The sequence below is a fragment of the Olea europaea genome, chromosome 10, assembly GCF_002742605.1.
Source record: "Olea europaea var. sylvestris chromosome 10, O_europaea_v1, whole genome shotgun sequence".
Classification (NCBI taxonomy): Eukaryota; Viridiplantae; Streptophyta; class Magnoliopsida; order Lamiales; family Oleaceae; genus Olea; species Olea europaea.
In genome coordinates this window covers 36248809-36262859 of record NC_036246.1, presented here as the reverse complement: position 1 = coordinate 36262859, position 14051 = coordinate 36248809, and the positions used below count along the sequence as shown (strand labels likewise).

At 34.7% G+C, this 14051-nt stretch overlaps 3 protein-coding genes across 5 annotated transcripts; 1 reads left to right on the top strand and 2 right to left on the bottom strand.

Moving 5' to 3' along the window:
- Positions 1 to 869: 869 nt before the first annotated feature.
- On the top strand, positions 870 to 7740 carry LOC111402045 (UDP-galactose transporter 1-like). Its single transcript, XM_023030085.1, has 6 exons — positions 870 to 1068; positions 1349 to 1519; positions 3020 to 3269; positions 3525 to 3732; positions 4628 to 4859; positions 7180 to 7740. Exons 2-6 carry the CDS (start codon positions 1409 to 1411, stop codon positions 7399 to 7401), a joined length of 1023 nt encoding a protein of 340 aa, XP_022885853.1. The 5' UTR covers positions 870 to 1068; positions 1349 to 1408; the 3' UTR covers positions 7402 to 7740.
- Positions 7741 to 8382: 642 nt separating this feature from the next.
- LOC111402044 lies at positions 8383 to 9824 on the bottom strand. 2 transcript variants are annotated; one of them, XM_023030084.1, is made up of 4 exons: positions 9260 to 9824; positions 9004 to 9128; positions 8641 to 8790; positions 8383 to 8550 (listed from the first exon to the last, which is right to left on the bottom strand). In XM_023030084.1, coding segments are annotated over exons 1-4 (660 nt in total). In that variant the 5' UTR covers positions 9644 to 9824; the 3' UTR covers positions 8383 to 8549. The 2 variants fall into 2 exon arrangements, with proteins under 2 accessions (XP_022885852.1, XP_022885851.1); XM_023030083.1 differs by having other exon boundaries at positions 8383 to 8790; positions 9260 to 9821.
- Positions 9825 to 12672: 2848 nt separating this feature from the next.
- Positions 12673 to 13761, bottom strand: LOC111402042 (increased DNA methylation 1-like). 2 transcript variants are annotated; one of them, XM_023030082.1, is made up of 2 exons: positions 13456 to 13761; positions 12673 to 13189 (listed from the first exon to the last, which is right to left on the bottom strand). In XM_023030082.1, exons 1-2 carry the CDS (start codon positions 13637 to 13639, stop codon positions 12897 to 12899), a joined length of 477 nt encoding a protein of 158 aa, XP_022885850.1. In that variant the 5' UTR covers positions 13640 to 13761; the 3' UTR covers positions 12673 to 12896. The 2 variants fall into 2 exon arrangements, with proteins under 2 accessions (XP_022885850.1, XP_022885849.1); XM_023030081.1 differs by having other exon boundaries at positions 12740 to 13261; positions 13456 to 13693.
- Positions 13762 to 14051: the final 290 nt, after the last annotated feature.

The following is a 14051-nucleotide window of genomic DNA, read 5'->3' as shown; positions in this document are numbered from 1 at the left end:
GCTGCTACTGTTACTTATGGACTAAGTTGATGGCGGGAAAAAGGGGTGAAGTTGGTGAGGACAATTTTATCCTTGTTTATGGAAAGAAAAATGTATTTTTGTATTTAATTAACGGAAAAACTGACGGAATATGGACGGAAGGACGTCCAGCGCAAAGAAAGGTTGAAATGAGGGCAAAAATGCCAAAAAATGAAAGGTAGGGACGTTTTTCACAATAGACTTGAAAGGTAGGGACGTTTTGTGCCAGTTACCCTTTAATTAACAGAAAAACTAACGGAATATGGACGGAAGGACGTCCAGCGCAAAGAAATGTTGAAATGAGGGCAAAAATGTCAAAAAATGAAAGGTAGGGACGTTTTCCACAATAGACTTGAAAGGTAAGGACGTTTTGTGCCAATTAGCCAAAATAGTCACAATCTCTAGCAATTGTTAAAATTGAAAATGGGACATGTACAGTTATAATGAACGGAAGTTGCTCATTTTAGAAAGAGAACAACTTATTATTGGAACAATAGATTAAGGACCAATGATGAATTTTTTTTTAAAACAAATTGATTATAGTGATTTTCTTGTAATAGGATCCTAGTTTGAGAATAAACCAAATCCTATTATTATGACACATATTTTTAAATAGGTAAATCCGAGAACGTGCAAACGTTAAAGTACTATACCATCTTTTAATTAGTTTTTATTCTCTTGTATTCTCAATTGGTTTGTGAAATATATACATGATTGAAATTGACTCAGAAAAGCGAAGAGTCAAGGGATAAATTAAATATATATATTTTTTGAACTAACTGGTGAAATTAGTTTCGATTCACTTTTAAAATGAAATTACATATTTAAAATTATATGTGTAAATTCATATCCAGTATCAGACTAGTTCTCCATTTTCTCTCAATCAAATTATTTCATTGATTTGATCCTATTTTTATAAGATCCATATTCATAAGGAAAATTGTATACCTGTTTGGTTGGGTTTTTTTGTCATCGTCAAGTCAAAAACTGCTGTAAAAATTCTTGCAGTATTTTCCTCGTACATTTCTTGTCACCCCTTGTTTGTGAATTGTGAGTGGTGTTTTTGTGAGAACTTTACGTCTTTACCATTAAAGAGGCCAAAAGGCGTGAAGGCAGTGAGACGAGCAAATACATTTAGAATTCTTTCGCAAATTATGTAACCGAAAATCAAAATATTTTGTGTGTACAACTCACACCAAAACGGCACTCCACAATACGCCACACTGCCTTCCAACGCCGCTTCAATGTTGCATATAATAACAGCCTTTTCTAAATAATTCAACTGGGTTTCTTTAATTTTCGTTTTTCCTGGGATTTTTTTTTTTTGTAGAAAAATTGGTTGATTGTATTGGATTGTGATCTGGGTTGGTGAAGAAAAAGGAGAAAAATCATGGAGGACAATATCTTGTGCCAATGGAGTGTAATTCGATCCATGTTAGCTATTCTTCAATGGTGGGGTTTCAATGTCACTGTTATTATCGTGAACAAATGGATCTTTCAGGTCGGTCTGTATGTACACATTTATGTGATTTGCGTTCGTTTTTCAGTTTTCATATATTTTTATTATTGGGTTCCTTTTCTTTTATAAATTATTGCTTATTCTTCGTTTCTAATGATCTTGACGTCGTTTCACATTTTTGAATTTTATATATTTATCTGTATAAAATCATTACATTTTCAGCTGGAATTTTGGGTTCTTTTCCTTTCACATTGCGGTTAGAAAGCTAAATCTTGCCTGATGAATGAATCATTTATTGAATTCGATGAAGATTTAGAGCCACAGACTGTTACTGGTACTTTGTGTGTATCTACTGAATAATGAGCTGGCTTTAGTTTCTGTATGTAGAAATTTTTTCGAAATTTTGAATTCTTCAAATATGATAATAGCATAATTTTTTATTATCAGTTAATTGTGTTTGATTTCTATTTTTAAATATTATTCCTTATTAATTTTGGTAATTCAATTATTTAACATTCCTTTTCTCTTTTTGGCGTTCAGACTCATTTGAGTGAGTGGGATTGAACTAATCCTCTTGGGACTTTGTGGAGTTGAGTTTATTGCATGGGGAGTGCTATATAAACAAGGCCACGTGGCCCTGTTTATCCAGGCGGACACACCCCCCCCCCCCGGGGGGGCAGGGTGCCTGTCCTGTTTGAGAAGATTTATTCTTATTGCATGGGGTTCAGATATCACCATGAAAAAGTGAAGAATCTGCAGTGTAGATGGTGTCTATGATGTATTTACTCATGAAAATTAACTGGTGAAGCCTAGAATATCCAAACAAATGACGATCTGACCACACTTATTTTTTGATGTTTGTACCGTAATTCAACTTAAATGACCATGAAAGGAGCAAGCAACTGCTTACATATTGAATCTTAATACTCTTCTGTAGTCCAACGATCACTTTATTTCTTATATTGCCCCTGTTTGATCCTTATTATCTAAAAATCCATTTTTTCTCGAACTCTTTTTCAACCACACATTCTCACAATAAAATATTTTGCACATAATTTCAAACTTTTTCCTACTTTTAAACCACACATTCTCACAAAATTCACTATTTTAAAACTCATTTAAAAAAAAAATGTGGCTCATAGGCATAAGCATCTGTGGAAATGTAATGCAGGAAAATATTTGTTTAAATATTTTTCACTAATGCTGAACTGATATGTGGTGGTTGTCTTTACTTGTGCAATTCCGTCTCTCTCTGTAAAGAATCTGAGCTATTTTTGGAGTCTACTCTGGAGTTACTAGTGAAATTAACTGTTGAAGCCTAGTTTAGTTAAACGATGATGATTCTGATCAAATTTATTTCTTTTACTTTGTATCATAATTCAAACTTAAGTGGTCTTGAAAAGAGCAAGCAATGTGCTCGCATGTTGAATCTTGATATTGCAGAAATGTAGTGCAGGAAAATTTTATTTTGTTATTCTTTAGTATTGATGTTTTAGTACTTGGTTGTTGTCTTTACTTACGTAGTTCCATTTTTTTCAACAGAAAATAGATTTCAAGTATCCATTGTCAGTGTCATGCATACACTTTATATGTTCAGCAATTGGTGCATACTTGGTAATCAAAGTGCTGAAGCTTAAGCCACTCATTCCGGTTGATCCTGAAGATCGCTGGAGGAGGATTTTTCCCATGTCCTTTGTATTTTGTATCAACATAGTCTTGGGGAATGTGAGCCTGCGCTATATTCCCGTTTCTTTTATGCAAACTATAAAGTCGTTTACCCCAGCAACAACAGGTGAGTTCTGAGACAAGTATATATAGAGGACTCAGAATTGGTTCACAGCAAGCTATTCAAAGATAGAGTGAAACCAGTCAAAGAAGTCAACCATAATATATTATCTGAGTGTACACGATGAATTTTCTTATAATTGGCATCATTTGATAGTTGCAGTATTGATTTAGTGTTAATAAACTAAATTATGCATTCCCTCTCATCCCGTTTTACCTCAGCAAGAAAATGGTACATCTGACTCTAATACAATTGAAACAGTTATCTTGCAGTGGCTAGTCTGGAGAAAATACTTTGAGTGGCAAATTTGGGCTTCTCTTGTTCCCATTGTTGGAGGAATTCTCCTCACTTCTATCACAGAGCTCAGTTTTAATATGTTTGGTTTTTGTGCTGCTTTGTTTGGTTGCCTTGCTACATCAACGAAGACCATTCTTGCAGAGTCTTTGCTGCATGGTTACAAATTTGACAGGTATCATCTCCTCCTCCCTTTTTGTTTCCCTTTCTCTCTACTCCACCAAAAATAAAACATAATAATTACAAGCGACAACTAATTAACAATACTAATCACAGCAAATTAACTCATTAACAATACTAATCACAGCAAATTAACTCTTTCTTTTTTTCTTTTTTATGAGTAAGTGAAGAATGGAATTCTGTTTTTCTTTTTGTTGCTGAATAAAGGGATCGAATTCTTAACTGTCATTTTTTCCTGAGATTAAAATTACTTTGTTTCTTTAGAAAGAGAAAACTTGATTAAGTTTTCTTCAGGTGCATGAATTCTCAGCCTCTTACACAGACTTTCTTGTTCGGTGCAGATTTGTTTATTAACAAGTAGATTTTGTGCACTTCTCACATCTTTCCTCAGAAGTTTTGTTCTCCTTTTTTGCAAGTTAATTTTTCCCAATGCACTGTTTGCTGAGGATGAATGGCATTCACAATGATAGTTAATTGAGTATTTGTTTTTTTTATGCAAAAGTAGGATGACAAGGAAAAAGTAAAAGAATCAAACTAGGTTAGTGGTAATGGGAAAGAATAGTCTTGTGAAAGTTTTCTTTGTTGGTGACAGTTCTGTTGCTTTTTGAGCATCCTTCCCAACAAACTTTATTTTGGGTTCAGAATCGCACGTGCCTTCAACTGTAATTATTATTATGAGGGATTTAGTCAGTATATCGGCTTTATCAGCTTGTGGATGTTGAGTATATAGCAAACAGTATGAATAGAAATTCTCTGGTTTTATACGGATGAGAAAAGCAAAGCATCCAAACTGTGCGGAGAAAGTTTTTATTAATAACATATCCATTTATATATGTTTCCTTTAATTTGGTTACAAATGACTTTGTTATTGGTTCTTATGCTTATTGCAGCATAAACACAGTCTATTACATGGCACCTTTTGCTACTATGATTTTGGCTGTACCAGCCTTACTACTTGAAGGATCGGGGGTTATGGAATGGATTCAGACATGTCCCTCACTTTTCTCTTCCCTCATTATTATTTTTGGGTCTGGAGTGCTGGCATTTTGCTTGAACTTTTCTATCTTCTATGTTATTCACTCCACTACCGCAGTGACCTTCAATGTTGCTGGAAATCTTAAGGTGAGAGCCTAACTCATTACCTAATGGTTTAGTCATTATACTTTCTAGATCATGCATTACCCTGGACATAATAAAGGTTGTTTGCTATGCATTACTAAACAGTACAATGGACAAGATTTTAGTTTATTTTCCTTCTTCATTACCATCTAGTACTATCTAATCCATCTTCCTAAATATAGCTTAATCTTTTGCATTTATTGAATAGACGACTAACTTGTCAGTGAACAATCCTACACTAATATTCAATAATCTAAGTGAACTTTCATTATAAAGTCCTATTTCTATGAAGCATGGTGCATCCATCACTACCGAATTTCATCTCTTGACTTTCATTATGAATTACCCACTTTTCAGCGTTCACTGCTTGCTAAGTATTTGAGTTTGTTTTCGAACTATAAATCCTGATGAAAGCGAGCGTTGGTTTAGACCTTTGGAAACCTTATTTTCTTGAATTGACGTTTACAGCCAATTATGGTTTTCCATGATAAAAAATTTATGGAAGTTGGGGATGCTGCATCATATGATATGTGTGGGAGGTAGGACAGTTTCTTATGTTAGGAAAAAGAAATGTGGGCAAGAATATTCGAGCAACAATTAGAAACTAAAAAAATCTGATAATCCAAAATATAAACTAATTAAAGTGATATTTGCTTTGAAGACAAATGTAGAGAAGAAAGCAAGGGAAATAGTCATAGTGGAAATTCCCTCCGATATTCCACTTTCTGATTTAACGAGTTTGAGGATATGATACCCCTCATTTGCTGGTTTCTTTTTATTTCGAGCCCAAATCTGTTACTTTTCCTTCATCGCCATTGTAGTCATTATTTGCCAATTGCTACATTCCTGTCTTCATCTCAATTTGCCTTAAACCAATCCCTGCCTTGCTACCACAACTCTGCTTCTTCGAGCTAATTTTACTAATCCTAACTGCTAGATTACTTCTATATTTACCATGGATTGATGAAATATAGGTATGTTACTTTTATGAGTTCCAAGTATGGTGGGGAAGGATTTAATCAAAGGTGGATGGGGAAATTGATGGCAGAGTAATCTACATGCTTCACTGAGCTTGGAGACAAGCTTGACTGGTGGGGAAGACTTCCAGGAACAGTGGGAAGTAGAAAAGAGTATTGAAGCTTAAAAGGTTCTCTTATATAAGTAAAGAATCACAAAATAATAAGTTGAAATTATTTGTAAAATTAGTATATTTTTGCTTTAAAGTAAGAAAAGAGAAACTTATCCGGACATGTTTGGAAACTAAAAGTAACTTTTACATTTTTTTTAAGCTTAGCCAACAGTGCTCCTCTGGTGGGGATTGCAAAAGTCAATGAATTTGCACTTGGGACATGACAATGAAGTGGTCATTTTGGTGGATACAAATTTGATATATGGATGAAGGGAGAGGGAGCAATGATAACTGGTAAGGTGTAGGTGGTAAAATGGGACGGAATTGGTGGATTGTAGGCGTTGAGGATTTTTCCCTTTTTTCTTTCTTTTCTTTTCTTTTTTTTTTTTTTTTTTTTTTTTTTTTTTTTTTTTTTTTTTTTTTTTTTTTTTTTTTATCCAGTATACTTTCTTAGCTTGCAGTGTGACTGTTACTCAGTTCATGTCTGTGAAATATCAGAAAGTTTCTGAAATAAACATACTCTATGTTAATAATAGTATAAGTTGTACAGATTCATATTTTGGATGACCATCTTGATATCCCCTTGTTGATATCAGACGCTATCTGTGGGGAAACTAATTTGTCAAATTAGGAAGGTTGGATAAATTTGGAAAAGTTGGGGGTAGGGCTCTTGATTTATCAGCAATACGACGGGTGATCAAAATACTTCAAGCATTGTTTGGCTAAGCCTGAAAAAAAAGTAAAAGTTCTTTTCTTGAAAGTAAATGAAGTCTTTCTTTTAGAAAGCAAGTTTTTGAGCTAATTACTCCCAAAACCACCTCTAAAAAAGTTCAAACATGCTAAGCTTAAAAGTTACTTATAAGTATCTCTACTTTATCTTTAAGCTTAGCCGAACAAGCTCGAAGATATCTTGAATTTATATAGGGCACTGTAGTTCAAGATATCATTGGTTGAAAATACTGAAGGTATAGATTGATTAAACATTCAAGAACCTCAGGCTAAAAGAAGCAAGATGATAAACTAATCACAGAAGATTATCAATTTCCCTCCCATATTTGATGAAACTCTATCGTCTAGTCCTATTCAATTCTGTGTATCAAACATAGACTTAGCACGTATCTTCTCATAAAAGAAGCTGTCCTATTTTGTTGAAGCCTTGCCGTCTTTGTTAATCATTGTTGTCATGCATCACAGGTTGCTGTTGCTGTTACATGTTCATGGTTGATCTTTAGGAACCCGATTTCAGCCATGAATGCCATTGGATGTGGTATAACTCTTTGTGGATGTACGTTCTATGGGTACATAAGGCACATGCTTGCACAACAACCACCGGGGACCCCTCAAACACCCCGAGCTCCAAGGGGTAAAATGGAGTTGCTTCCTTTAGTTAATGAAAAATTAGACGATAAAGTTTAAACCAAGCTGGTCGTGCAAGAACATGAGGTCTGCTAGTTTGGGAGACCTGAACAGATGATTGATATAAAAAGAGAATAGTATTTGTTGCTGCGAAATCACCGAGCAGGTTATATCGAAAAATCTATTAATACTTCTCCCTTTTGGCCCCCTCTTTCCCGCCTGGAGACATTACTACTGTCTACTATTTAGTCATAGTTGTGGACATTTATTCTTATAACAAACTTTTGAACATTAAAAGTCCAGGATCTACTTGTAAACATGTTTGAGGAGAGTATGCTGCACTCCTCAAGATGCTATTGATTTGGCAATATCTTAATCTTAACTCCAGTTTTCATGGCCTCTGAGGATGCATGCAGTATTGGGCATATGGGAATGCCTTTATAGTATAGTAGCATATACGTTAATATAGTGTAATGCTGTTGACACTACCTTATACAGTACCAGGCCTGCCCTTTTCCACTAATGCAAAGAGTAATGTTATTCAACACCACCGATGACATCAATTTAAATGACAATTGCATGGCATTAAGAGGGTGTTTGATAGGCATTTTTATGGAAAAATGTATTTTAGAATAGTAAATTGATATGAAATGTGTGGTTGAGAAATAAGGAAAAGTTTTTTATTAACGTGTAATATTATTTTAATAAAGAATGTGTGGTTGAAAAGAAGTGAAAGAAAAATGCATTTTGAAAAAAAAGGGCTACTAAACGGGGCCTAAATGATGGATTCACTTAAATGTAATGTTACATGATTAATTTAATTGAACTTATTAAGTGTGGCCATCTAGGTTGATGTTAAATAGCATTATTCTAATGCAAATTGTGTATACGTTAATATTGTCTAATACTGTTGTCACTACCTTAAGCAATAACAAGCTGTGTCCTTTTGCACTAATGCCCTTATTTCGCTCTAGGCCTGCCCTTCACATGCATGGTCCAATATGACAAACAAACAAAAATTGAAATCAAGACCCATGGGCCTTGTATGGATTGGGCCTCGACCCTTTTTGGACCTAGCTTGTGAAATGACGGGGCCCAAAAAAGCCCAGATGGCCATTTATGCACCCAATTAGAAGGTAAGATAACAGAAAGATGTTCTTTAATGAAAAATACAGACTAATACAAATTAAGTTATTCCCTATCTTACACACACTGCATGTTTGGTGAAAGGATTCGTAAGAAGCTTTTGATCTTCAACTGTCCAGTCCTATGTACCAAACTGCACTATAAAAATTACACTAAGCCAATAGCCAAAAGTTTTTATGCCATCTGGTGCTAATAAGGTATCCACCAACTCCCTTCGACTGCTTCCGAACTCCAATTGTCAAGCACTCCAAAACATCTATGCACTCTTCCACAAATTCCTCGGTGCTGTTTTTCAGGCACAGACTGCCGGAAAAGAAAACGTATCAAAATTGTGAAACGTACCAAATGCGTGTATGATATGTCGTCGCATGGACGAACAAATACTAGGAAATAGATAATGCTATTTGTACTCACACAAACAGAGAGATAGAGACGAAAAGAAGAAATTCGATTATTCTCTCTTTCATGTTACATCATTATGTACAAATAACATTACTTGTGGAACAAAGTAGTCACCAGTTGAGTAATGTTGGATGGGAGTTGTTGAGCCCCAAGACTAGCACAGAAACCTCAAGCTTTTTCACTTGGCTCATTATTGTGTCCATCTTTGGTCCTTGGATTACAAGTGCTTCTACTTCAACCTGATTATCGCCAGGACAAAACCCACGTTTGCTTAAGCTTAAAAGTAAGTAAATGTTATTTTAAGTAACTTCTAACTTGCGACATTCTTCAGAAAACTAAGGTCATAAGCAGATAAAAGACAAAAACTCACCTCAGGCTTACATGCCTTGCAAAGGGATCCAAGTGACGTAGCAAGACAAGGAGAGGAAAACTCACAACCCTCAGATTTCCAAGGACTAACAATCTGGAGAAGAGTAAGAATATCACCCTTATTAGTTACATGTGTAAGTGCCCAAATCATTGCATGTTTGGAATGTGAAGACTGATCCACCACCACCATAACTCTCTTCTTCATTACCAACACACCAACGTTGTCACTACTGCTGTTGTACATGTTGTTAAGCCCTTCCATTTGCCTCAGATTTGGTACCAACCCACCTTCATAATCATAGCAGCTGCCATTGCTCGCACACAAACTGTTTGATGTTTGTTTCCAGTGGGATCCTTGTTTGACACTTGACATTTTTGGTTCCATCTCTTTGCCTTACTTTCACTCTAGAGATATGTATATAAATCTAAAAGTTGTTACTCCGTGTGTTTGAGAGGGGGAAGTAAGGAGAAAGTGACAGCAAGGGAGAGCAATGGATGCAGTCATGTGGAGACTGAATCACTGACGATAGAAAGCTATGATTTTTATGAGCTTTTGTGCAGGTTCCAGTCACGGGAAAGTGGGAAACTTTGGCTTATTATGGCCCTCTGGTTATCAATGGTAATAGAAAACAAATCCATGGACCCTTGTGTTTTATTGACCATGGTGATTTTTTACTATCTTAAATTAAATTTGGATGAAATATCACCTTGGAGCCTGCAAAGAATGATCGTTCGACAAAAAATGAGTCGAGTCGAGGGAAATAGGTCAATTGGCTATAGAATAAGTTGTGATCAACTAGCACAAGTCGTCTTGGGAGAATCATTTATGGGAAGGGAGGCGTCAACGGGAATGTAGTTTAAACGACCATGTCTAGTTGAGCAAGGTCAGTTAGCATTAACGAAAATACAGCTAAACACACCATTTTGTAATGGAATCGCCAAAGCTGGTGAAATTATAAGGTCTTTCTTGAAAAATAAATAAAAGTTTGTGATTTAGTGAGTCATGCATGCTAATTTGTTTTTCATTCAGTTAGCAGTGGTCAGGTTAGAAGTTAAAAATGTACAGAGTCCTGACACACAGCCAATGGCTCTGATCATGATAATGGTCATCAAAAAAATGTCCCCTCGTGAGTTGGGCTTCGTACTTCCGAATAATTGCTCCTGTTAAATTCGCTCAGTAAATTTCCTTCCTTTTTACCCTGATGATTCATTCAGTTTTTCTCTCCTTCATGGTTTCGTATATGGTTAAAAAATCAAACTTGCTACAGGTATAGTTGTTTTGACAACAATTATAACGTCCCTATCACATTCGAGAGTGGGCCCACTTTTTGTGAGAGGGCTTTAAGTATACAGCACTTAGCCATTTTCTTAAAAAATAGGGATGATTAATGATTGGCTCTCTAGTCAGTTATGAATTTCTTATCTATTTAAAAGATAGGTCTTTACTTGACAAAACTGTCAAAATGAACGTTAACATCGCACTAGACATTAACGCGACTTAAAATTGACGTAAAATACTTTGAAGATTTTTACTCTTAGATAAAGTTTTTTGTAATTCAATATCTACATTGACATTTTTCATCACGTGGGTACCTAGGACCTTACTTTAGAGTGTTAGGATCCAAACCCCACTGAAAGATTGGGGGCGGAATCCTAATTTTTTCAAAATAATATCCAAAAGGTTACCTTATTGAGGTATATTAATTTAGTCATTTATCTTTAATTTACTTCTATAAGATCATTTAATTCTATATTTTTCTTTGGACTGATTTTATTTGGCTAAAGTAGCAATGAAAATACCAAATGATATTACTCATCCTGAGTCACCCTAGTGGATCTATAATGTGATATGAGCTGAAGATTCATCATGGTGCACTTCAATTTTGAATTGCCGGGGCATCTCACATTTCGAGTCTATTAAATGTAATGCAGTTCATTGCAAACTACTTTTCAAGTTCTCTAGAATGATTAAGGACAAGTCATATGACTAATTGACAACCTAAAACAACTCGGAAAGTTCAGTGACCACTTTGAAAGTAAATAATTCAAGAAACAAAACTCGAAGTTAAATGACTTTTTGGACTCTTAAAGTTGACTCTAAGGATGATAACGGGGTGCGGTGTGATAGGACCATAGCGGCCCTTTTCGTTGAAGATTTTTCAAGGGGGATTAACATATCCACGTGTACTTATTTTTAAAATAAGATAGATACATAAAAATATTTTTTTAAAAAAATAAGTGATCGAGCAATGTTTTCCATCTCGACTCGCTTCCTAGGCGAGGCCGGGTCGGACGGAGTGGGAGAGGGATTTTATTTTTATTTATTTTTTATTTTTTATTTTTTTGTTACCATTTAACTCGTCAACTTATTGTTTTCATAACGATATTATCAATCAGCCCACGAGGAAAACATTAAATTGGACAAAAATGTCGACATTTTAAAATATAGGAGAAAACAAAAAATCTTGAGCCTCCCACCCACGCACTTCCTCGATTCTATTTGTGGATCGAAACATGGATTCTCGTGAGTCGTGAATTGTACATGAAAAAAGGGATATGTGCAAGTCCAAAGTAACACCATCCGATGATCATCTTTTTGGAGTCTTTTGCAGCTGTCTATTTTTCCGTTTCTTTGGAAGGTCGCGTCAGAGACATCTTTCATGTTTCATGTTTGATGTTTCAAAAATAATTTAATCTTAGATTATTTTTGGTTCATCTTTTTATTAAAATATACGATCAATTTTGGTTTATCCATTAAATGAGAAATCAATATTCACAAAAAAAATAATAATAATAATAATAACAACAAGAAGAAGATTAAATAACTATGTACAAAAGGATTTTAAAAAATAAGCATTTTAAAATCAAAACAATTTATTTTCAACTAAATTAAATTTAGAAAAACAAAAAAAATATAATTGAAGCAAATATAATCACCTGTATGTATTAACAAGTACAACATAAGATAAAAGGACAGAACTCAAATTATATAAAGATGGATGATTTTTAAAATTTTCGAAAGAAGACTCGATGTTTCTAGAATTACCATAAACTTCAAAGTAGGCTCCTGAAATTCACTCTAATTTTATCCAGTTTCTTTTGGACTTAAAATGAGGAACTACTCTCAAAAATTAAGAGGATAGGCTCAAAATCAAAATAAGCAAATTATTTTTTGTGATAGTAAGTTAAAAATTAATTGTTTCTACTTCAAAAGAAAATAAAAACGTGTCAAAACATTTTGATTACTTAAAATCAACTTTTACTTTTTTTTTTTTTTTTTTTTTTTTTTTATAAAGTAGCAAGAGATGCTCACCAATTGACACCAAGAACCTAATGGTCCAGATCCATAGGCATAAATAAAACGAAATGTTGAGTTCAGTTCAGTGCAGTGCAGTGCAGAAAATTTAACAAAATGGAACCAAAAACTGAACGTTGGAATAAGATGATTAACGTCCTATACATGCTAATTATGGACAACATATCTTAGAAACAAATTCATACCCTATCCAAAAATAAAGGGAATACCAGAGTTAACTTAACGTGGCAAATAGTAAAGCCATCCAGTTCAAAACATAACATTCCTTGTTTCTCTCGTCTCCCCATCTACAACAAAAGTAAATTCTCCCACGTATATTTCGTTAGTTACATTTCACGAGTTTCCCGTCAGGGATAATACCATTCGAACAATTATTGATTTCCTCAACTGATATTTGTGTCTCGAGCTGAGCATCACTTGTGGAGGTTTTTGAATTTACGGTAACATGGTCAAGACACTTTTCATTTTCATCGCTAGGCGATTCTTCAACCATCCCAGTTTTATTATTGAATGCATAATTGGAGCAATCAGGTACGCTGGCATGATATTCAATAGCAGCAGGTTCGTTGAGATTCAGGATTCCGACCTCTGAGGAAATGGGATTGGGTGCAGAAGCTACACCACCAATATCATCATAAGGCTCTTGCATATTTTGATGCTCAGTTTGAGCTTTAGTTGACTCCTCGTCTAAAACGAAGAGAAGGAACTAAGAACAATGATATGCAGATAATTTGAACTCTACATGCATGTTTGGAAACGAGAATTAGATAGCTTTGGATCATGGTAAATGAAAAAATAAAAAAATCTTGTTCATTATATCATTCAATCGTGTCCTATAATGCATATCAAACATGTAATGCGCATTAATATATGCAAAATACCTGTAGCAGTCCTTTGCCCTTCAGCCAACGGATGCTTCAGTAGAGGCTTCTGTAACATATCAGTCCCCGGGAACACCAACATACTCATGGTCCTCATCTCTCGTCTCTTTGATTCTTCTAAGGGTGCAAAGTGAAAATTTTTTGTCCATGTTTCATTTAGTTCGGATATTGCAGGTATTACCATTTTCTTAACGTTCAGATCACGCAGAACCTGATGAGAAATTTGGAACGCAATGAAGCATAAAAATGCTTGAAACAACTAAAGGCCAGATGCAAACCAGAACAAGAATTCAATTATCACTCCCAAAATAACACCAGGACAGACAGAAAAGGATGCCATATGAAAGTACCTTGATAGACTAGCCTCATTGCACGGTATTGATCATTTATTTCTATCTATTTATTATTTAAACCTTTTATAAACACTTCCCAAACAAGTTTAAAGATTCAAAGCAACTAGATTCTAAAAAAAAAAAAAAAAAGAGACCCTTTTACGTGTCACTCTTATGAAACACAAGTCTCATTGGATAACAGAAAAAATGTCCCAACAAGCTAAGGTTTCCTTCTCTAATTTCTCACCAATCAGTGTTATCTCC

Excerpts from the sequence above, each read along its gene's own strand:
- LOC111402045 (XM_023030085.1), top strand. The coding sequence starts at position 1,409 with ATGGAGGACAATATCTTGTGCCAATGGAGTGTAATTCGATCCATGTTA. Across the intron at positions 1,520-3,019 it reads TGAACAAATGGATCTTTCAG|AAAATAGATTTCAAGTATCC; the intron begins GTCGGTCTGTAT and ends TTTTTTCAACAG. Across the intron at positions 3,733-4,627 it reads CATGGTTACAAATTTGACAG|CATAAACACAGTCTATTACA; the intron begins GTATCATCTCCT and ends TGCTTATTGCAG.
- LOC111402044 (XM_023030084.1), bottom strand. The coding sequence starts at position 9,643 with ATGGAACCAAAAATGTCAAGTGTCAAACAAGGATCCCACTGGAAACAA. Across the intron at positions 9,129-9,259 it reads GCAAGGCATGTAAGCCTGAG|GTTGAAGTAGAAGCACTTGT; the intron begins GTGAGTTTTTGT and ends GGCGATAATCAG. Across the intron at positions 8,791-9,003 it reads CATCCAACATTACTCAACTG|TCTGTGCCTGAAAAACAGCA; the intron begins GTGACTACTTTG and ends CTTTTCCGGCAG.
- LOC111402042 (XM_023030081.1), bottom strand. The coding sequence starts at position 13,639 with ATGGTAATACCTGCAATATCCGAACTAAATGAAACATGGACAAAAAAT. Across the intron at positions 13,262-13,455 it reads AGGGCAAAGGACTGCTACAG|ACGAGGAGTCAACTAAAGCT; the intron begins GTATTTTGCATA and ends TCTTCGTTTTAG.